Source organism: Pantherophis guttatus, chromosome 2 (genome assembly GCF_059756535.1).
Source record: "Pantherophis guttatus breed Tessera chromosome 2, ASM5975653v1, whole genome shotgun sequence".
In the NCBI taxonomy this organism is placed as follows: domain Eukaryota; kingdom Metazoa; phylum Chordata; class Lepidosauria; order Squamata; family Colubridae; genus Pantherophis; species Pantherophis guttatus.
The window spans coordinates 159169957-159193702 of record NC_142064.1 but is presented as its reverse complement, the minus strand read 5'-3'; the positions used below and the strand labels follow the sequence as shown (position 1 = coordinate 159193702).

The 23746-nt window shown below is 39.5% G+C and overlaps 1 protein-coding gene across 4 annotated transcripts; it reads right to left on the bottom strand.

Moving 5' to 3' along the window:
• Positions 1–1114: 1114 nt before the first annotated feature.
• SLC16A3 (solute carrier family 16 member 3) lies at positions 1115–23398 on the bottom strand. 4 transcript variants are annotated; one of them, XM_034412940.3, is made up of 5 exons: positions 23171–23398; positions 8890–9132; positions 7491–7634; positions 5419–6180; positions 1115–4379 (listed from the first exon to the last, which is right to left on the bottom strand). In XM_034412940.3, exons 2-5 carry the CDS (start codon positions 9110–9112, stop codon positions 4120–4122), a joined length of 1389 nt encoding a protein of 462 aa, XP_034268831.2. In that variant the 5' UTR covers positions 9113–9132; positions 23171–23398; the 3' UTR covers positions 1115–4119. The 4 variants fall into 4 exon arrangements, with proteins under 4 accessions (XP_034268831.2, XP_034268834.2, XP_034268832.2 ...); XM_034412943.3 differs by having other exon boundaries at positions 23189–23396; XM_034412941.3 differs by lacking the exon at positions 23171–23398 and adding an exon at positions 22809–22914.
• Between the last annotated feature and the right edge of the window lie 348 nt (positions 23399–23746).

The window sequence follows — 23746 nt, the reverse complement described above, 5'->3', positions numbered from 1 at the left end:
CTCTAGAATGTAGAGTAGAACAAATGGTTTCCATAATTCCTGAAGCTATATTAACAGAATAAAATTTATTCATTATATTTAGTTGCTCACTAAAAATTACATTAATGTCCACGTATTATGACATAAAAGTGCATTTACATGAGAGTAGAGACAAAAAGTGACTTCATTTGCCTCAAAATTATCACAAGTATCCTATTCATAAATAGCAATACATTGACACTTGTAATTGACAAATTCTGAGCACAGTTTACTTATGCCTGTTCCATACAAGAACTTTGTTCTGAAGTTTCATCTCTTTCCCAGAGCCACTGTGTAGAAACACCAGTTTTGTGAATAAAGAATGTAAACATATGGTTGTCACATGGTGATAGTTCAGGGCACTTCTTGTGTTAAAACAAAAAGTGTAGTGCAAACTTTCAGTAGAGTAGTATTGAACAGAACTGATGTGTAGAAATCTTAGTAATAATCAGTGTACTAATCCTATGTTGCCCTCCCTTTCAAGGAGGGATGGAGAATTTGTGCCGCCTCATACCTATCCCCAAGATAAGACCTGAAGTTCCTTGTCTTTTGTGTTATTTATGATGTGGATTGAGGCAATGAGGAGGACAAGTTCCCCACCCTTTTCCTAGACCAAATTCTTCAGCTCATTCGCCTCTTCATTAAATTTCAGATTGTTCATCGACCCCCCAAACATTTACTATATGAAAATAATTTAATAAATGCTATTTTAACTACACCAATGAGTTAAAAAATTTTCAGTAGCAAGTGTTAAAAGAAACAAGGTCAGTTTGTTGCTAATGAAGTTCTGTTCCATATTTGATTTAATTACCATCCCTGCTCCAATCAGATAAAAACACATAAAAGTCTTTTAAAATATTTTTAAAATCCTTTAACACAGGGCCTGTATTAATGTTTTTGATTACTACAGAAAATCTAGGCACATAGATCCAGTGCTATGTGCATGGAAATACAAGCCATGTAGAATTTCTCATTCATTGCGGGAGCAGGGGAATGCTAAAATCCTTCCACCGGTGAATTAGCAGCACTTTCTCAAACAAATAGGGTACACAAAAAAACACAGAAAAATAAAATTGAAAGACCTGAGACTCACACCTTTTAAATTGGGTTTAATTTAATTACATGGAGATAGACATCAAACATTCATTTCTCACTACATCCAAGTATATGAAAAAGGGCACAATAATGTTTTGTTTTTGTTAAACGAGGTGGGTGACCTGCATCATGACCCATTTGTTGCAATTCTTGGGAAACTTTCTGAGGCCAGAAATTTTTTGAATTGCCTTTGAAAGCAGTGCAATAATTATCCAACCTAAATAACATTTTGCTACCTTGAACATAGTTGTCCAAGGCCAGGAGGAGGAGGAAGTGATGGCATATGTTAATGTCATCATACTAAATGCCATAACTTAACAACCTTAGGTTGATTGTCAAGACTCAAATACATTACAATGGTATTTACTTGATAATATTATTGCAGCATTTTAGCATCATCTGAGTTGACTATAAGCTGCTAACACTGAACCATAACATTTTATTTGATAAAAAAATAGGTTGATTTATATTTCCAATCTTTGTAAGCAAATATTGATCGAATTCCATATTATAATTCTGCCAGGCTTTGACCATATGCCCTTGCTACTAAATACACACAAAAAAATAAAGTTTCTACCAAAAGTAACAGTATGAAATAGTAAGCAAATTTAATCTTTGGGTTAAATATTATGACAGAAATTGGCCAGATCTGTCAGTATTTCTGTTTGGTATTTTAATTTTACCAAAATATCTTAAAAGAAAAATATTTTATCTTTGGTAACCACATAAGAAGTAAGAATTTGGATTTAAGATGCAAGTTAAAAAGAAATATAAGAAATTATTTTAAACAAATTGTCTGCCGGTAGAGAAACTGACAAAATTCTACCACTAATCATTTCCAGTATTCCCAGGTAAACATGAAGATATTAGCACATTTGTCTCCTGACATTAGTGAACTAGTAAACCAGTCTTTCCCCATTTGGTTCCCTCCAGTTGTGTTGAAATTAGAATTTCCAGAATCAACTTTGCTGACTGGGAATCATAATTGCATAACTTTTGAAGGTCACAGTGTTGACTGGACTATTACAAACAAATTTCCCTTTACAGCATAGATTCTTTCACATGTGTATGATAGACAAAAATGGTGGACAACATGCCATTCTCCAGATAATGGGACCCGCTATTTTGTGACCAGATTGATTGGGGTTGAAAGACATAATCTCAAATTGCTGTAAGACTGGAAATATCCAATTCTATGCCAGGAACTAGGGCACAAATATTTTTGCCAAGCTGCTCTCCCTGCCTAGTTGGTATAATACTGGGTTGGCCAAGCAGTCAAATTTGCTTGCCTGGAGCACCTGTAATCCTCATCTAAATCATGGTAGGGATCTTATATTGGCATCTGACAATAAATGGTATATATCTAGTATATAACTCAAGTAATGCATAAAACTAATTTGACTAATTTATCTAGAGAAAGTAATTCATTTAGCGAATGAAGGCGAATATACGTGTCCCAGGATAATGTTGCAGTATCCAATCTGGGTCGGTCACCAGGACCAGAAATTATATCTTCCGAGCTTTCGGACTCATGCTGGAACCCATCTTCAGGAAACTTCTAACTTCTCTCTCTAATTCATTTAGGACTAAGAACCTGCTGTTCTCTGGAAATTCTTTTGAAAGACTCAAATATCCACTGGATGGTAGCAAAGAGATACAAAAACCTAACAGCTCTCTAGGGAGCATATGGAATTTTGCAGCTTAGCTATGGAATACCACAATTAGCCTTCCAAGTCAATAGGTCACTTTAAAGAACTGTTCAGAAGAGCAGAAAAAGTCCGTCTTCATTGGGATAAATGGACAATCAACACATTTAATTAACATAAAACATGAATAATAACTTTGCTTCCACTGGTGTCCTTCAGAATAGAGGGATTTCATGAATTCTTTGCTTGTGAAGAAATCTTAGCCACTTTTGCCCCCTAATGCAACATTGTGGGGCCAGCTTCCACTACCCCAAGCAACAGAAGGCATAGGTTGTAGTATGAATGTTTCTTAGAAGACTTTGGGTAACAAAAAGAATCTTTTACTTCTACACTACATTATTTCCTCACATTATTTCCTTCAAGTCATCAAAACTGCCAACTCCATTAATCCCTTGTGATTTATATAATGGGCATGATAAAATGTTTAGAAATATTTTTTTCTACTTTATAAAAATACGGCTAGACAAAAAGATATATACTCCTCTGTCACTACACAAATGTTGACAGCTAACACATCCATCTGCTGTTCCTGGGTCATAGAAAGTTTTACAAATCATTAATGTAAGGCATGTTCATAAGAGCCTGCAGTTAAAGTTGAAAATCAGCAGGCAATTAGAGAGACTGAAATAGCTCTTCAGTCTGTTGTCGTATGAAAACTAATCACAGTTCATTCTGTTTTGACCTCCATTTGAGAATAGTTGTTTGATTTTTCCCCCAGGAACGTCACAATAACTTTCTTCTGCATGTATAATTTTTAAAGTAAAAAAAGATGATGAAAACAATATAAATACATAAAAATATATTGGTGAAACCAAAATTATTTAAAATTCAGCATCCTATAAGATTAAAAATAGGGTTGATCTCTTGGTAATTATTCTCTCTAAATCAGACACAGTCATGGAAGATACTTTGAGGTTCTATAGATGCAAAAACAGTAAGTATGTCATCTGCATTACAGGAACATTTACACATTCATTCTTCTAACTAAAATACTTCCATCCCAGATAATGTTTTCTGGTAGTGCAAAGCTGGATCCCTATGTGTGTTTAGAAGGCCATGGGTTAGTTTACAGCAGTAGTTATGCCCAAGCAAATTAACTTGAAGATCAATCCTTCTTTTAAAACAGGGAGAAAAGTTTCTTAACAAATCAGCTTCCAAGAAGTGATTGCATGAGCTTGTTGATCTCTAGTTCCCAAACATAATGGCCCAATCCTAAGCAAAGCTTGTTACCAAAATAAATACAAATATTAAAAGTTTCTGAATCTTTCTCTAAATGTTTGGCATTCATTTCTGATAACATTCACACACATGTTTCTGGGTTGGTTACAACTTTTCCATTTTTTTCATCTTTCAGAAAACGTTCCACTTCAATAGAGTCCACTTTGGATTCTCCCGGTAGTTGATTTAACCCTTCTCTGTCAGCATGATTTTGGTCTGTTTCTGCAGGTTTTTTGATGCAGAAGATATTTCCTAAAGCCAGCACCACAGAGGAGGTAACGACTTCAATACCAGCCAAAATAAAAACATACATGTACTTGTGAGTTGCATCCAGGAGTTTGCCTGAAATAGAAAATTCATATCTTTTAACAGCATATTCAGTTAAATCTAGAGTTATTGCATTTTTAATCATTTTAGAAAGCTGAAGTGAATACGTTTGGGAGAAACTTGTTGGATAATCTAATGATACGATTTTAGTGAAAATGTTAATGGGAGGGAGAGGAATAAAGAAGCAATGGTGACAGCATGAACCTAGCTTGTATATGCTAATATGTAATATACATGGAAATCATTGACTTACAAATTGAAAAACCTCAACTTGAAACAATTCTCTTTAGGCTATATTGTCATATAAAACAGAACATTACAGAATGATGTTTTTATGGTCTATTTGGGAAAGGAGAAGTATTTCTTTAAATTCTATGATTTAGCTTTTTCTTGAGTTCTTCATTTTCAATGCATTAAGACGGCTTATTTGAATAGGCTGCACACAAATTACATTTAGTTTACGCACTTTGACCCCTGCTCCTCTCTCTGCTTTTGCTTTTGCATCTGCTTCTGCTCTAGTAGGTTTGAAGGTACAGTATTATTTTCCTTGGTCATATAATTTAGAATAAAAGTTGTGGAAAATTACTTCATTTCACACACAGACACACACACGCACACCAAATTGCCTACTATTCTAATTAGGAGATGGACCCACCCGATCCACATCTTGCCACCCTTTTGTTCTTTTTTTTCTTTAGCTCTTTACTTTGAGGCTTGAATTGAAACAATCCTCCATTTGTATCCCATCTCTAAGATAAATTAAATGGTAAGCAGCCCAGAGTCACTGACTGAGATGGGGGGGCGGGGGGTGGCTATAGAAATTTAATGAATAAATTCTCCTGCTTTTGGCCTTCAATTATGTTAATCTGCATGTAAGAAAACAGAATAGCAAATTGACCTCTAATTCTCAGACAACAGCAGGGAAAATAGAAAAGAGGGTAACAAAACCACTGGGTGGGAGTTTCAGAGTTCTTATTCCTTCCCTCGGTTCATCTTTTTTTTTTTTTTTCCTATCTTTCCACAACTGACCTTGTTAATTAACTGGAGTACTTACCTGCTGAAGGTGGGCCAATTAGAACAGCCACTGCCTCAGCCAAAAGAACTAAGCCAATGGCACTTGAAAACCTCTGTGTACCAACAATAGCCATGAGAACTTCAAACTGAAGAGCACCAACCATTCCATAGGAAATGCCAAAGAAGATGCAGAACACCACCAGGCCACCATAATCGGAAGAAAGGGAGCCCATGAGATCAGTGAAACCATTAAAAAACATAGCAAAACTGAAGAAATAGACACAGCGGGGCCTAACCCACTTCAATCCAGCCAGTATTCCACAAAGAGGTCGAGCAAAAATATCCACGCAGCCAAGAATTGTCAGAAGAAAAGCGGATTTGGTGTCCTCATACTTCAGATCCTTAGCATAACTGACTACAAAAACTGGAGGCACAAATAAGCCTAGCACCATAATGGATGCAGCCACTGTATAGATTATAAAGCCGGTATCTCTGAAAACGGTAAAATCCAATAGCTTTTTCTTGCGTTCCTCAATTGGTTTCACAGCTTCCTGTTTTTTTGGACTTTCCAAAGGTCTCATCAGAGCTCCACAAACACAGCAGTTCAAAAGCAATCCCCCCAAGATGAGAAATCCCCCTCGCCATCCATATTCATGCTGCAGTACCTGCCCCAGGGGGGAAAGAGCACAGAGGAACACAGGGCTTCCAGCTGCAGCCAACCCATTGGCCAAAGGCCGTTTTTTGCTAAAGTAGCGATTCAGCATGATAAGGGATGGCTGGAAATTAAGGGCCAGGCCCAGTCCTAGGAAAAAAGAAAGGACACAATTTAAAACACTAATCAAGTTCAGTGTTTAAAACAAGAGTAGAATATGTTTATGATCTGTCCCCGTCCACACACACACACAAACACAGCCAGCCGAGGGTTAAGAAAGTACTTGGCACGCACACAGGTCATTATCTCAAACTTGGCAGCAATATAATCACCGTCTGCCAAGAGCTTTTACTGCAACAGATAACATAAAATTACATACGCATTGCAAATAGTCCAGCAAAACAATATTCCTTTCGGCAGCTTCAGACGTTGTTCAAGTGACTAGCCAAAGTTCGTTTTTGTTCGTCACGGAGTTTTACCAGCCACCACTCTCTCTTATATAGTCTCTGGGGTGTGGTCCAGTGACTCAGTTCTAATCCCTAGCACGCATCCTTAGCTGCTCCAACCGTTTATCACGCCTTTGTTGGCGTGCATCCAGGAATAACGGCTCTCCTTCGTTCTCATTCGAGACACCTGGCTCCTGGCTAATCTCCTCTCCCTCAGCCGGCACCTGAGACAGTGCCAGAGGGGAGGGGCCTGGAGAGGGAGGCCTGGCTGACTCGTCTTCCTCATGTTCGGAGCTTTCTTCCTCCGATGAGATAGGCTCAGAGGGCGGGACCACAACAGTTTAACTGCACAGAGGATGCACAAATTATTGGTTTTTGTTTTTATGGAAATGGTAATGTAAGTTCCTTTGGTGTCTGTCTTAAAATTAACATTCCAATTTAGAAAAACAAAAACAAGAGACACCCCATATAGGTATTTGAAGAAAGAAAGAGAAACACTGCTCAGGCAGATCAAAGCTCTTGTGCATCTGGCCCTACTGCATGCTTGAAGGAAGGAGAGCAAGGCCTGAAGAATGGATGTTACCAAGGATTGCTTTGGAAGATGGGGAAATGGGAAGGTTGTGTGGAAGGGAGAAGCTGCTTCGTATAAAAACATGTTAGGATCACCATGATATGCATTTAGGAGTTCTGCTGCAAATATGTCTCCCTGCACATTCAAAAGGAGAACATCAAAGAGGAGGCTATACAGCCTTCCTTTCTTTCTTTCCCATGCCATCATGTCCATGGAGATTCTCAGTCACCCAGGTCATGGCTGTCCCAAAGGTGCTTTTTCAAGAGGCAACGGGACTTTCTGGTTTTTCTTTGAAGACATTTCAAAGCGAACCGTCTTCAAAGAAAAACCAGAAAGTCCAGTTGCCTCTTGAAAAAGCATCTTTGGGATTACATGCCATCACTATACATTGCTAAATTAACCCTTTGCTTGCTGGTATATTAAAGACATTTGCTATTACTTACCAGTAATGACACCAGCAGATAGATAGATCTGAATGATATTAGTGGAGAAGGAAGCAATGATCATCCCAGCTGAGGCAAAGAAGCCTCCGGCCAACATTACAGGACGGCAGCCGAACCGATTGACACACACACTGCATAGGGGACCTGAAGAAAATAAACAGGTGCTTAACATGCCCAGAATAATGCATGTGATGTAACATGCCCAGAATAATGGTGGCATTTTGTATTTCTTCTCCAGCCTTTATCAGCTTGGCAAGAATACATCTGGGTCTACAGTTGATGCTGGAGGATTCAGGTTGACTCAGCCTTCCATCCTTCTGAGGTCAGTAAAATGAGGATCCAGAATAATGGGGGCAATAGGCTGACTCTGCAAACTACTTAGAGAGGGTGGTAAAGCACTGTGAAATGGCATATAAGCCTAAGTGCTATTGCTATTGCTATTCACTTGACAAAGGTGGTTTCCCTCGTCCCCCTCCTCCACCCACCCCCCCACCCCCCGGATTCCATGCTGGGAAAAGCCTATACTCCATTCTAGTCTGTATACAGTGACCATATGTCCTTTATTTCAGAAAGCTCTCCTTTGTTATTTCTTATTTATTTTATTGCTCTTGAATTTTTCTTTGCAAAGCAAAATTTTAATCATAAACCATTTTTTATCCTTATGAACCTCTTTCAGCTTTGCCCCTTTTTCAGCTTTGTCCTTAATTTTTTCTAAGAAAATATGGACACTATAAATGCCACGGAGTTCTCAACATACAACCAGAATTGGGACTAGAATTTCCATTGCTGAGCAAGGCAGTTAAGCGAGTTCCATCCAATTTTATAACCATTTTTGCCACAGTTCTTAAACAAATGACTGCAGTTGTTAAGTGAATTATGCAGTCAAATTTTGATCATATGATCAGGGATGCTGCAATGGGTCATAAGTGTGAGGTCCAGGACTGGTTGTAAATCACTTTTTTCAATGCAATTCCTATTTCAAATAGTCACTGAATGTTTATAAGTCAAGGACTACTAGTATGCAGGATCAGCAAACATACCTTGCAAATTTCTTTACAATCTACTAAGTAAATAGAGAATCAGATAATATATACATTCGTAATTACCATATTAAAAGTATTGCTGATAATAGATCCGTTGCAATACAGTTAAATATAATGTCTTCCAAAGTTTGATAAAATAGTGGTTTCTGCTTCTGAGGTTTCATTAGTTTCACTTTTTCTGCAATCTCTTCTGCATGACAATTGAAGAGGCCTTGTTAATTCATATCTCAACTACCTGTATTAACTTATCTAAGCTTTCCGATGCTGGCCAATTTTTATTATTATAATCATTACAATGATTTAGAGGAGAATACTCTAAAAAAATGAGATGTGTCTTTGATTTCCTAGCTGCTTACCTGTTCCATAAAGCATAGCCAACAAAATAGAGGAAATCCATGCTGTGTCACTATATCCAACATGAAACTCCCGGATAAGTTCCTTGAAGAAGACACTCATGGCCTTCGGAAAGGCATAGGAGAATCCAGTGATGACAAAGCACCCAAAGAGTACAGCCCAGCCCCAGCCACCATCTGGGGCTTTAACTCCAGATGGACTGTCATCAATCGCCACAGCTCCCATGATGAGATTTTATGAGTTTCCTAAGACATAATTTGTAGAAAATATATATAGTCCATCAGGAAAAAAGAAAATATTATGCAGTTAAAAGTATACTTTGTACAGTAAACTACATAAAAGGGATTTATCGTAGAAAAGCCAATTAGCTTTTTCTTAGCTAGAAGGCTCATAACTGTACATCTGTCCGGTTATCACACAAGCTTTTTTTCAATCATATATATTTGTACAGCTGTGGTACATAGTGCACACACACTCTACACAAGATTTGCAGGTCAAAACCAGGAAATGTAGATAAGACAAAAGAGTTTGTTGCAAGAACTTTCTTTAAAACAAGAGACTGATACAGGTTGTATCTAATTCATGATTCACATTTTATTAGTTTTAAATATATATATAGTGGCATCTTGGTACTTTGAAACTCATTGAATTGGGTTCTAATATTCATTGTTTGTTTGATACTCAACACGCAAACTAGAACTTGTCAGCTGCTTTATGACTCACTATATTATTCCTTATGAGAAAAAATTATTTGGTACTCATTGCACTTCTTGGAACCAATTAATGATGAGTACCAAGGTATCCCTGTGTGTGTTTGTGTGCGTACGTGTGTAGGGTATGTATGTATATTTAACAAATGTGTGTATGTATGAGAAAGAGATAGGATGATATTTCTCTGCTGATTAAAATTATCAGAAGCCCAAAATTTTTATTATTAGAAATTGCAGCCCACAAAGAGCCACTGGCTTATTGGTCACAGGTCCAAGCATCAATTCCTGGAATCAAGTTTAAAGTACCAAGTGAGTAAGAAGGACCCTTTGTTTCCTAGGTCATTTACTTTCTTTTCTACAGAACCAACATTCTCAATTCAAAGAATCATGCACTCCATGGCTAGAGAGTATACATGCTAAGAAATGTGTTCATCTATTGTACAGAAGCTGCTAGTCAAAAACTGATGCAAGCGGCTTCTTATAAATATTTTGATTACCACAACATATATTGTTCCTGTTGCTTGATTTTGGCAATAAATATTTTATCCAAGACACGAACAAAATCAGAGGTGGAGCCAACTTGCTGTCTAGACAGCTGAGGACTGAATATCCTATTATTCAGAGCCCGCTCTGTGACATTTAGGCTTCACCCTGAACCACTTAGAAAGAACAATTTATGTTCAAGCTCCAGAAATAAATTTGGCAAAGCCTACTAAAGCCAATCTATTGCTGTACACTGCCCTTTCAGAAGGAAAACACTTTTCCTTCATCATCTCTTGAAACACCATTAAGAGATTCAGTGATAAGAAATGTGCCTAAATCACATCGAGATGGGGCATGAAGCAAACATTCAAGCAACAACTGGCATATAAAAGGCCTACCTGAAGAAAATGGCAATTGATTCAACATGGCCAAGAGGCTTTGAGCTTCTGTCTCTTGCCAAACACACAAACAGCAAGCAACTTTCAACAATCTGAAAATATTCAAAAGCAGACATTCTGCTTAATTTAGTATGTTTTTAATTTCATATTTTTCTCTAGAAAACTGAAGGTACTGTACTCTTTTTCAGTGGAACTGCCAGACTGACAAAAACAGCGTCACTGCATTATGCCGCAAGCCAATCTCTTTTTCTACATTCACTGGAACATTTCCAAAGGGGTGGACCTTATGGTGCAAGGCTGTTTTTATCAGCCCAATGAAAGCAATGAGATCTTGTCGTTGCCATAACTCATCCCAGTTGAAGCCTTATCTCTGGGTGGGAATTTGAGCCTGGATTCCCAGGTTCTTAGCTCCCATTTGAATCACAGTGGCTTTTTCACAATTTAAAATGGTCGAAATACCTGTGGAATAGCATTCCTTTGGAAGTGATATAGCCCCATTCCTGCTGGCCTTCAGAAAAGCCACAACAACCTAACTTTTCCACCAGGCACCAGGGCAGAGTGATTTGTAACCCAGCTTGATTATTCCCCAACAGTCTCATGTATCTGTTACGTATACTATGGTACTATGTTTCTGTTTTTAATCTTAACTTGCCTTTTATTTACCAGTGAGAGTTGCTTCAGCAATTGAGGCATTGATTGATAAATAAAGAGTATACAAATAGTCATATTCTAATCAAAGTCCCCTTTCCCTATAAAAGATGCTCACATTTCGGTTACGTACTGGAAATAGTTTTATTGCATGAAGGTGATGCAGCACATCCTTCCTTTCATTCTGCAAGCTCTTAAGCAATATACAAAGAAGTCACTCCTTCCTGCAAAAGGCTGTCATTTCCTGACACTCTGAATTCACATTGGTATTTTTACCAACAAAGGTAATTTAAGTTCATCTCTTTACAACCCAACAGAATGTATTGCTCTGGTCTAGCTAGCATTTGCCTGCCAGTTGGCCAAAGTAGGACAATTAAAGCTATTAAAAGGCTAGTAAAGGGTTGTATTAAGTCCCTTTTCACTGCTACAAGGAGTTGAACAATGCTCTAATAAGTAAGCAAACATCTAATGCCTTGCTTGAGGTCTTGGCTTTATTAAGACATGTCTGCTGTTTTAGACAAGAGAACATGTTTCCCAGGAAAAAAAACCACTGACTTTCTCACATGTATCATATGCCTAATTAAGCTGTTAGTGACCAGTCATCAATTAGCTGTGGATCTACTGACACCTATATTATTTTAATGTATTAATACATTATTTTTGTTATTTATTACTGTTTATTGTTGTATTGCTGCATTTTAAGCTACCTGTAAATTGCCTAAAATGCCTCTGGATTGAGGGCGGGATAAATTGCATAAATAGATAAATAAATAAAATTGTATTTCCAATAGTTGCAGCCTCAAGATCTGTTTCAACAATGATCTAATAAGAGTTTAATCTTTACAGCAAAAATGAAAGTGCTATCTGATATTGATAGGTTTCCCCAGGGAGAGGAAATCTTATGACTTCATCTGTCTCTTGGTCTATTTGATATTTCTAGACAGATCTACTGAGGACAAGTAAAAGCACCTCATAAGTCATGGTGAACTTTATGAAAATGCTCTCCCCCTTAGTGAAAACATGCATTGCATTGGAGGACCTCAGCTGTTTCTGTTCCCATGGGAACATATCCATCCAGGCAGAAAGCTGCTGTCAGCCAGCTGTTCATTCCTAACCTGCAACCGTTCCACTTTATGCCAACTCCAGCAGAAATGCCATTAGTATATTGCACACATAATACTTGATATTCATGATCAAATTAATTATCTACTTGTGATAAGCTTCCTTTCAAAATCGCATTCATAAAATTCTGCTCCAAATGCCACTGTCGTGACTTTGAAATCACCATGAATTTGATACATTGTACCACATGAAATGATTTAAGGCAATTCCTTCATCCAAACATTCTGTCATCTGATCGTCTATTTCTCTGTCTCTAAGAGGCCCAGCCCGCTAGGATTCCCGTGAAATCTAGTTTAGATTTCTGCTATTTATTATAAAACGATCTGCAAAGAAAGGCAGGTCTTTAGATCTTTAAAATTGTAAGAGTTAAGTTGAAAGGGCACTTTCCCACCACTATTCAAGGGGTTTGGACATTGGTCCAATCTTTGCTGCTCTTCTTCACCCAACCCATTTTAATTTGCCCTCATTTTTCTAAGATTTCATGCCCATGAAGTTGACTCTTAAATACTTGAGGCAGGATCTGACTTATGCAAAGTGAAGGGGAAATTTTATTTTCTGTGATTTGGAACTTATATTTCTGTTCATACAGCTTAAAATTGCACTAACCTTTTTACTGCTGATTAATATTCAGAATTTACTATACAGTGCAATGCAATGCTTCTCTTGGACTATACCTGACCACTGGGGAGAAGTAAATAGATTCACAACAGAAGGCAACCCTCAGGCACAATTTGGTGCTACAAAAGTGGGATTCCAGTAAAAAATATTTCCACTGCTCACTTCTCCATGCATACAGTATTTCAGTCTACTTAATTTAAATCACTGAATGGGGGCAGACCCACAATTTATATAAGACTACCTGACGAGCGCTTGAAGGTGATGACAGTGCAGCTACTTGCTTAACAGGTGCTAACTGCAAAAAGCAGTTCCACTTATTTCTAGCTTATTCTAGGGCTCATCGCAGAATACTAATTGTAACTCTGGAATTCTCTAATCAGATTCTCAGCTCGCCTTTCTCTTCTATCTGGGCACATAAACATGTGGCTGCATCTAAAACCTTCTTGGATCATTTGGGGAAGCCCAGCTGTGTAAGACTCTGTAAACCTGACTTTAGAGGCAAGGCAACCGCAAGAGGGCCTATTCAGTGGTAAAGAATACTTTGTTGATTTTTTTTCTCTCCAGTTTTCTCAGACAGGTAAAATTTATCACATTGTTCCTGAAAAACATTAATGCCTTTTAATGTCAGAGCTGGATGGTTGATTGTAAGTGTTGCTTGATCTTGTTCATTCTATGGTTACCTGCATTTTTAAGTGATAGACAAGGACATTCTCCCTTCTTAGCCACTGTCAAAAACAGTTTTAGAGTGATTACAGTAATATCTGTAAGGTTTTGCCGCCCATTAAGGCAAATCAGATGAAATTGGAATACAGTGCCTGGCAGCAACTAGAAACAAGATTCCTCTCTAGCCATTTACCTGCAACTCTCCCTGCTGTGTTAACTTAGTCATCTGGGCTGTGGCTAGATCCCCGCCTTGGTGATTGGATAACATTTATAAATCTAGTGAGGAAAGGAAACGGGGCAAGGCAGGCGTTGGCAGTAGAGACGAAAATACCACATTTCTCGCTACCTGAAGGATGGATGGACACCATTATGTTATTGTTGCCACAGCATCTCCAGGGCGGGAAACAGAGAACTGATTGTGGCTCATGGCAATCATTTGTTGCCATGTTTTTGTGCACCGCCCCATTCGGTGACCGGTCGGCTCACCTAATTTTGATTTTAAGAGAAGACTAAGCCACTTGCGCTGCTATCTCCCTGAGCCCACAGACACCCCCCCTCCAAGCGCGCAGGCGTAACAAAAGGGAGGGACGGCTGCCCATTGGCTGCCAACAAAGAAGGACATGCCAGACGAGCTGTTGCACCCCCACCTCGGTTGTCCTAATTCTGGATAAAATACACGCGCTCGCCTCGTGCTGGAGGCGGGGAATACCTTACAGCGGAGAAAAAAGAGAGGCGAACTGGCTCCCCCCTCCCCCGCCGCCTTCCTGGCCAAGCTCCGCCTGAAGGACAAGCAAGCGCAGATATAGCCCTTTGCAGGCAAAAAAATAAAACAAAAAACCCACCCCAAAATACCAAATTGACATGCGCTAGCCCATTGAGCGCGAAAGCCAGCTGGAAAAGTCGCAGGAGGAGTAACACTGGAGCCACACTGGAGAAGTTACGCTTCAAGAAACGAAGCGAGCAAAAAAATAAACAAAATAAAAGCCACTGACCGCAGCCATCCTTTGCAGGGATACGGTATTTTAAGAGTTCCGTCTTCAGGACGGCCTCCCTGTACTCCGAAATTCACAAGAAAAGGTTGCCTTGTTCCCTCGCTCTCCCTAAGGGATCTCCGGAGAGCAGTTGAGAAACGGAATTTAATGGGACCCTTCACAGAACCTCGTCCGTGAATGAAAGAAGCGGGTATTTCCCGCAGATGCCCTATTCCAACAGGCAGATTCGCGTCTTTGGTCATATCTGGCTGATGGTTCAACCAACCGCGTTATTAATCTCTTTTTGTGCTTAGCAGTTGCTCCGCTTGTAACGAGAGGGGAAACCAACCCATTGTGACAAACGCTACCCCACGGCTACGAGAGAGAGAGAGAGAGAGGAGCTAAACTCGCCCCTGACGAAGGGGGAGGGCAGTTCACCAGGGCAGAAGGCTTTTTATAAAGGAAGCGTCTTAAGAGTGTCCCAAATAGCAACAGCAATAGCACTTTAGAGTCTTATATACCGCTTCCTGATGCTTTACAGCTTTCTCTCTACGCGGTTTACAGAGTCAGCATATTGCCCCCAACAATCTGGGTCCTCAAATCCCTCCAAATCAGAAGTTCACAACCCTTCAAACTGGAAATGCGCCCGATTCGTACAACCGGCGGCTATCCCATCATTTCATTTGCCTTTCTATAAAAGATCCCATGGCAGTTTGTAATTACAAGATTTCTGACTTTCCTCGGTTTAAAAGTAAGAAGATTATCTTTCCCCACCCAATCTAAATGTTACTGCTAGAATTAAGAAAACTCAAGAGAAATGAGATATGCTTTAGTAGAAGGGCTGGAAAAGAAACTTTTAAACTCAGAATGCTTGCATTGTAAATATTTTTTTTGCACCAGGCTTGAATTTAGAGCCTAGTGACAAAAAACAAAATAGACTCAATTAACCTCAAATCTGCCCAACTCTGTCAAAAGAGATATTTTAATATACTGTTTTCCTTTCCTATTATAATTATAAAACACACTACAATCTTAAAAACATGGTTTTTTCACATACAAACACTACTTTTTAGGCAGAAAACTATAATGTGATGAACGGTATCTTTTGACACCTATGTATTTAATCACAATTGGACTAGAAATTGTTGCACCCATTCAGGGCAGTCACCAGTGCTTACTCTAAAATATTCATACAGCTCTGTCCTACTATATACGTACATATAAATAACCATTTTACAATCATTTTAAGTTACCTTTCTCCTCAAATAAAAGAGCAGGCTCAAAAGTGTGTTTATGCTCTCAACTGTTGCTTAGAAATAAAGAAAGGAACAATAGCAATGGATGAGGCATTCAGTCAATGTTGACTCAGTTGTGGGAGTTTCAGGGGTGTGCTTGACCCTGTCACCTTATATACTTTATCCATAAATCATAAGAACTGCTGCAGACATACTCTTTCCAAAGATGGAAATACTCTGGCTATTTGTCTCATACAATAGTTGCAGTATGCAAATATGTTCCTCAACAGAAACAATTTACCTTCTTCTTCCTGCTTATACTAAATACTCTTGGAAACAAAGACCCTTTTTAATGTTTAAACAGCATACTATAACATTAGAAATTATAGCAATTATGTAGAATTCTATTCAATATTACAGAGGATTCACAAGTTATAATTACTACTTCTTTACAGAGTATAAATTAAAAATTCAAGAAAGAAAATTATCAGAAATATATTTAAAAAGTGAAGACTCCCTCAAGCCAAACACAACTTGTGGTCATTAAGTTGACGATTCCAAGTAGTTTATTTGGCAATAAAACCATTTCAAGTCATTTGTGGCATTTTTTTTCAATGTTCTAAATTAGTCTGCAGCTCTGGGATTTCCTGAATGTCTCCCATCCAAGTATTAACCAGGCTCAACTCTGTTTGCCTATTTCAAGATCAGCCCATATTCTCTAAATGTTGCTTCCTATTTGGGTTCAGAATTTTTTAAAAAATAAAAAAGTAAAGTGGCCAATTAAGGAGAAGATTTGTGGCAAAGTGGAATCATGAGATATTGAGAATGTTAATCCATGTTTTTGAAAAGGGGAGTTGAGAAAGATTGGAAAGAGTCCAGCTCAGCACCATCTATGGTGTCTTGGAAGCTGAAGCTTCTCAGTTGGTTAGCATCAGAAAAGACTACAACTTAGGAAGGGAATATCAACAAAGAAAACCAAAATTAAGAAAATAATCTTAAAATATCATTATATAATGAAGGATGTAGATATATATAAATATAAAATACCGGAGTAACTTTCTATTTTCTTAAGGCTCAAGTTGTAAGACTTGATTTTAATGTATAGTTTGTCTATGTTATGTATTGTATGTATGTATGTTTTTGTTTGTTTATCTTTAATAAAATTTATATTAAAAAAAAAGAAAAGACTACAACTTGTTTGTATCTTCCTATATCACTTAAGAGACACTTCAAAGGAAAGGATTGTTCTCTTCATTATGCTTTATCATAAACCCTACTCTCCAACATATAGCAAAGAACAATTTGCACACATCTGGGTTGGATGTTAACAGCCAACATAAATCTCTCACTTCAGATCCCTTCCCTCTTCCCAAAAGAAACATGCAAATGCATACATCAAAGAAACACATCCCCCAAATTTGCTACCCACATTGGCACCTGAGATAGATGCCCCCCTCCCAGTGATTCATCCTGTGCTCACAGAAGGAATATAACAATAAACATTAAATGCACTTTAATGGCACCCCAAATCAGTGGCTTGAAAGGCAGCCCTGAAATCTAAGCTCTTTAGAGTTATAAAATACAGCAGGAAAAAGTTTTAGGTTTTTAATGTTTCCTCTTACAAATTGAACAGTAACATCTATAAGCTTATGCTTCTGGCCCTGTTAGAAGATACAGGAACACTGCAACATAGTGTTGTAAGTCCCTGTTTGTTCTATTGAGAATAAATGCTTTCAAAGTGGATCTAAATTCATCAACCAAATTTGCCTGCTTGCACGTTCTTAGATTTCCTCTCACTTAAAACACTTCTGCCTTTTATTTCCTCACACCTCTAGAACTGTCTGCCAAAATAAGTTCTAATGTGCCTTTGCAAATTCTAGCTCTTTCAATCAAAGGTTTCCATTGTCAGGCAAAAATTGTGAATTTTCTCATCCTTCTAAGCTGCTTGTACAATCAATAACCTTTTAGAAGATGCAAAAGGAAAGAGCATCTATATAAAAGATTTAGAAAGACAGATATAGTAAATACAAAGTCTTCTTAAGGAAGAAAATTTTATTGCAGAAAAGTTCAATGTATACAATATAGATGCAGTATTTTGTTAGAATTACCATGATTACTTTATTAGCAAAAATTAAAACAAACTCCAAGCAACTTGTTAAAAACATAAGCACTATCTGTGTACCTTCCGGATCTGCGTACCTTCCGCCGCGCGCTTAAGACGTTCTTATTCCATCAAGCCGGCCTGACCTAAACTTTTCTTCTTTTAAATGGAATTTTAAATTTGGTTTTAAATTATTGGGGTTTTAAAATGGTTCAGCCAAATTTATTTAATTAGTTTTATCTCTATTTTAAATTTTGTATCTATATGTTTTATTTTATGGCTGTTCACCGCCCTGAGTCCTTCGGGAGTAGGGCGGTATACAAATTTAATAAAATGAAAATGAAATGAAAAATGTGTAATACCACTATAAAAAGACAACAGGAAACTCTGAAATGGAGAGAGCAGGATATACATATGCAGGAAATTTGCACACCGTTCGTCTATCTATCTATCTATCTATCTATCTATCTATCTATCTATCTTTTTATCATCTATCTATCTTGACCACCAAAGTAGGCATATATACAAGAATAGGAAGTTAATTCTCACTCTTGTACTGTAAGTCTCTTGCAAGGCATAAAAGATAAAGGTTCCCCTCAAACATATGTGCTAGTTCCCGACTCTAGGGGGTGGTGCTCATCTCCATTTCAAAGCCGAAGAGCTAGCACTGTCCGAAGACTTCTCCATGGTCATGTGGCCATCAGGACCAAACGCCAAAGGCACACGGAACACTGTTATCTTCCCACCAAAGGTGGTCCCTATTTTTCTACTTGCATTTTTTACATGCTTTCGAACTGCTAGGTTAGCAGAAGCTGGACGAGTAACAGGAGCTCACCCCATTACACGGCACTAGGGATTCGAACCACTGAACTGCCGACCTTTCGATCAACAAGCTCAGCGTTGCTGTTACTGCTCTCCCCAAATTCTCAAGCAGGGAGATCTCCCAGGGGCTGAAAATAGTTATGCAGGAATGAACAACCATCTTTTGCTGGCTGGGAGCCACATTTTCTGTGTAGATGTGACTGGGAGATACAGGGAGTAGGGCAAGGATGCTGTGATGATATGCAAATTGATGGACCAAGTGGACCAAACCCACCTTTGACCTTGGGTTCAGGCTTCTTTAGAATGAGAAATAAAAAACTGAGAGGGAGGCTTGTGACTATGATTTATGAACATATTTGTATTGGGGTCTTCTGATCAAAGTCTAGTTTCATGACAACAGCCTTTCCACTTTAGCTTGACATTGGGTACTGTTTTATCTGACATTATCTTGACAATTTTATTCTTAGTTCATGTATTTCATTTTCGGACTAACAGAATCAGCTTCTATTCTAGTAACAGACTTCAAACTGAAGTCTTTTTGAGAAGAAAGACATTTGATTATTTTAGGAGAAAGTTCACCAAAACATTCAACTCTGCCACTTTTATCATTTAGGCAGAAATTGTTTCCTTTCTGATACTGCAGCTAGTATCAGTGTTGTTGCTTTTTAAATACCCCACTTCTCCTTTGAAGCAAGCCCATGGTTCCCCTATTACCTTTTCTTCCCTGCTTTCACTGGTCCTGCTCTGCAACAACTTCCCTCTACTCAAACCATTGCAGGAAATGTAGTAATTTTAACACAAATACCAAAGAAATTACCATAAAAAATATTGAGGGGTGAAATGCATGGACAGACAGATGGATAATATTGCCATTCTAAATTTTCAAAAAGCATTTAAATATATATATGCACTGTAATAAAAAAATCCTGTTCTGAAAACAGTTTTCTCAGTGGTTTTTAAATGTTCTCCCCAGTGTCAGGGATCCCCACCAACATTATATTGGCAGCAAACAAAAGGACTTAGATAATATATTCCAGAGAGATAATGACTCATCTAATAGGTTTCCAGTTAAGCTGATAAAGAAAATATATTTTGATCATCTAAGTACTGATAATGCATATCACAGAGAGGAAGCAGAGAAGACTAGAGAATGTGTTGAAAGTTGATGTGAAGCAAGAACCAAATTTCTTATTTCTTGTTATGCAGAAAGGCAGTGCCTATCAGAATTAACAGATGGAGAGTAGGGAGAGAGTGATGAGGGCATAAACAAATATTAACTTACCAAATATTAACTCTGGAATTACCATGGAATGTTAATAACCAGTAGGCCAGTGTAACATTTTGGCATATATAAAAACCCTTCACAGCTCTGGAGTTTCAGTCTATAGTAAACAGCAATCGGTAAGCTGGTTTAATTCTAATTTATTTTTGATAGGTTCTAATTAAGGGAATGGGAGGACAGCCTAATTAAAAGTCAACGTTATCTGTGATTGAATGATTAAGCCACATTAAAATCTGGCTGGAACTGGAACCACAGTATGATATGTACTATGTACTATGTGTTCTGTGTACCCGTGTCCCTTCCCAACCTTGTTAAAGAGCTTGAGTATGAAATGCAGAGTCTAGCCCATTATAAGAGTTTTCTTATCATATTGGCACTTTATCCAGTTGCCCTATTCCAACTGCCATTTCTGATCCTTCTTCTAGAATGGCTGAAAACTAATAATAGGAATCTACAAAGGTTATCCAATAAAAAAAGCAGTATCATTTCTCAGCACACACACTATGCATGCACATATTATACTCAAAATTCTAAGACATTTGAGCTGCAAGATCACCATATGATCCTCAAATTTAGAAGCTTAGTCTTTCTGAATAATTCCTGCAGGTTTTTCTACTATAATAGACAGAGAGAGAGAGAGAGAGAGAGAGGGAGGGAGGGAGGGAGGGAGGGAGGGAGGGAGAGAGAGAGAGAGAGAGAGAGAGAGAGAGAGAGAGAGAGAGAGAGAGAGAGGGTCTGTAGCAAGTTTAAAAGGTTCCAGTAGTTGCTATCAGGGAACAGACAGATGCATTAGATTAGCTAGAAAGCAATTCCTTATTTTGCTGGGTTTGCAATAAGATATTTAAAACATTAAAAAAATAAAAATAAAACAATTGGTATGTCAGAACCTGGGCTGTATATGTCATATTATTTTTTAAAAAGCTATCGGGTCTGCAGATTAAAAATTAAATCCCTGTGGCCACAATATGATAGTAACAGGCTCATTTCATAGTCACCATTAACTGCTCTGGGTGCAAATGTAAATTAAGACCTGCAGGTCAGTGATCATCCTGGATTTAGTGGATTGTGTTTCATAGGTATTGCAGTTACTCACGTGTAAAACCATTTGCCTGATCCAAAAGAAATTCATGGGGAGAACTGAATACCACTAGAGAACTGTTGAGGGTGTCACTTTACTGGCAGCCCTCAGAGCAGAACAGGACTTTAGACTGAGTCATAAATTGTGCAGCTGTACATCTTGAGAATTTACCCTTCAGAAAGAACAGACAGTGTCAAGGGAGATAGAAACTGAAAAGATCCAAACCCATGATTTCAGGCTTCATGCCACTGAAAGAAACACCAGTACCAATCGTAATATATGGTCATAATTCTTCTCCACTTCCATTATTATTAGAATAGTGCATATGATCTACTACTCACAATTTAGAAAGAAAAACTTCCAAAGTTATTGACAAATAATGATCTTAAACATTCCGAAACTCTCCAGAAATATGTCTATTTTCTCAAAATTATGTTCAGCATTGCATTTCGAATAGCACTTTTGCAACCTTTAAATAATTATTTGGAAATGCTCATCAAACTTATTTGATTTCTAAGTGAGCATATGTCAGAGGATTTGGCTGCAAACCAACTAATTAGTGTTAGTGTAAAGCTAAAATCTAATGTGACAAATACTTACTAATAAATACCACCTCCATTGTTAGACTTTATATTTAAATATCAATTCCACACAAGATAGGATAAATATCTCAATAACATAAGCCAGTTGATAAGAAATTAACTTAGCCTAGAGATATAGGTGACATGTAAGTGTATTAATTTTGTCTGTGAGATTTAGACATTTTCCTTCCTGGTATTTCAGTATTACGCATATGACCTAGTTATGTAAAACAACAACATCCACTGGATTAGAAAAAGCCAGTAACTGGAACTTGATTACTGGATGGAAAGGGCAATCAGCAATAAAGAGAATACAGGACATTAAAATAGAAAAGTAAAGTTCATAGGGATAAATTAACTCAAGAAAAAAGGGGGTTTTAACCATTAAAAAGACATAGGTAAAAGGAAACTTCTCCAAACACAAAGATCCAGTTGCGGGAGATTCTCAACCTTTGACTATTGTGGTAGGATCCATCCCCAAAGTCAAAAAAAAAAGTCCATAAAGGCAAGGAACCTTTTCCAGTGCCACCCTTTAAACTGGAAGGCACAGCACCATGAAATGCCTTCTGAGACAAAGACATTTCCCAAGAGGGATCATTCAGAATAGGAGACAATCCAGGCCTTGGCCACGTGCCCAATTGTCTCACCCCACCCCCCACCCCTCACTTCCACCGTCTCCTTTTAGCGATCCCCGGGGGCCACCGGTGGGCTCACTCAGGCGTCTACCCGTGGAAAGCTCTTCCTGGGCCGGTCTAACTCGCAGGAAAAGCCGAGGGAGAGGGGGAAAAAAAAAAAAAAAGCAGAAAGAATAGGGGAAGAGCTGAGAGCGCCTCTTCCCCAGAGCACGTTCCCCGGGCCAAGGATGCGCGCGGGAAGCAAGAGAAGAGAAGAGAAGAGAAGAGAAGAGAAGAGAAGAGAAGAGAAGAGAAGAGAAGAGAAGAGAATGGACTGATCCGGCGGAGAGAATCACCTCGGCGTGGCTACGACCCCCCTTGCTAGTAGGAGGCAGGGCGAGCCCATCGGGAGTCCCGAAGACGATTAGGACTTGGGACATGAGGGCGAGGGGCCCCGAGGCGGGAAACCGAGATGCTGGAGAGGACTCGGACACCACTGAGCGCTCTAGACGCACAGGGAGCCCCACAAGCTCTTCCCCGAATGCCCCCCCCCCAACTCTTCCTCCCGCCTGTTCTGGGGGCCGCCGCTTCCCACCTTTCTCCGCTCAGCATCCCTCGGCGTTGCCGAGAGCTCTTCGAGGGAATCAGCGAGTTGCGCGCGGGGTCCCACCGCTCTCCTCGGTTTCCACCCAGCGCTTAATACTCATGCGCGCCCACGCGGCGGTCAGCACGTACGCCGGCTGCTCCCCACCTGTAGGCGCCGGCAAATAGCCCGCAATGGCCTGAGGCGCACGCGGGAGGGGAGGGGAGGGGAGGGGATGGGTTTCGCGCGCTGGTGCCACCTGCGAGACCGGCTGGGCGACATCCCGACCTGGCCCTCCAACCCACCCACGCACCCACCCACCCCTCTCCACCCTGAGGATACCAAACCGAGCATCTCCTCTTGCGAGTAGCTACCAGGGAATCGCGCCGCACCCTTGTCCTGACTTGTGGCGGCGACGGCCGAGCCGGGGTTCCAGTTGCAGGCTCAGACGGTCGGCCGGTCGCGGTGCGCGCTGCTGGCTGTGGCGGCTCCTGTCCTGGGGCGATTTAGCGCCTGTAGCTCCGGAGCAGCGCCTGCTAGCCGGTCGGTAAACCACGTCACAGACTGCCCGCCTGAGTCAAGCTGGACCGCCGGAAGGTTGGGTCCTAGCGCCTCCCAAAGGCTCTTTTCAAAGGCAGAGGAGTCCCCACCCCCACCCCACCCCACTCCTCCCCGAGTCGGAACAGGCGGACGGTGATTTGGGGAATCACAGGGCGATGCATCGGACCAAAATTTGGAGGCTGGGTCTCGGCAAGTCCAAATCCAAAACGCTAAGGGTGGGGATGGAGTAACAGGCATATGCTGGGAATGGACGGAAAGTCATCCGCACAACAAGCGGAGATGCCCAGTAATAGGGATGAGAATGGATGGGACCAACCAGAAGAGCAAGGAAGTGATGGATGGGTGGAGGTGGGAGGAGGAGGATATGCATCAATGATGGGAATCAGGGC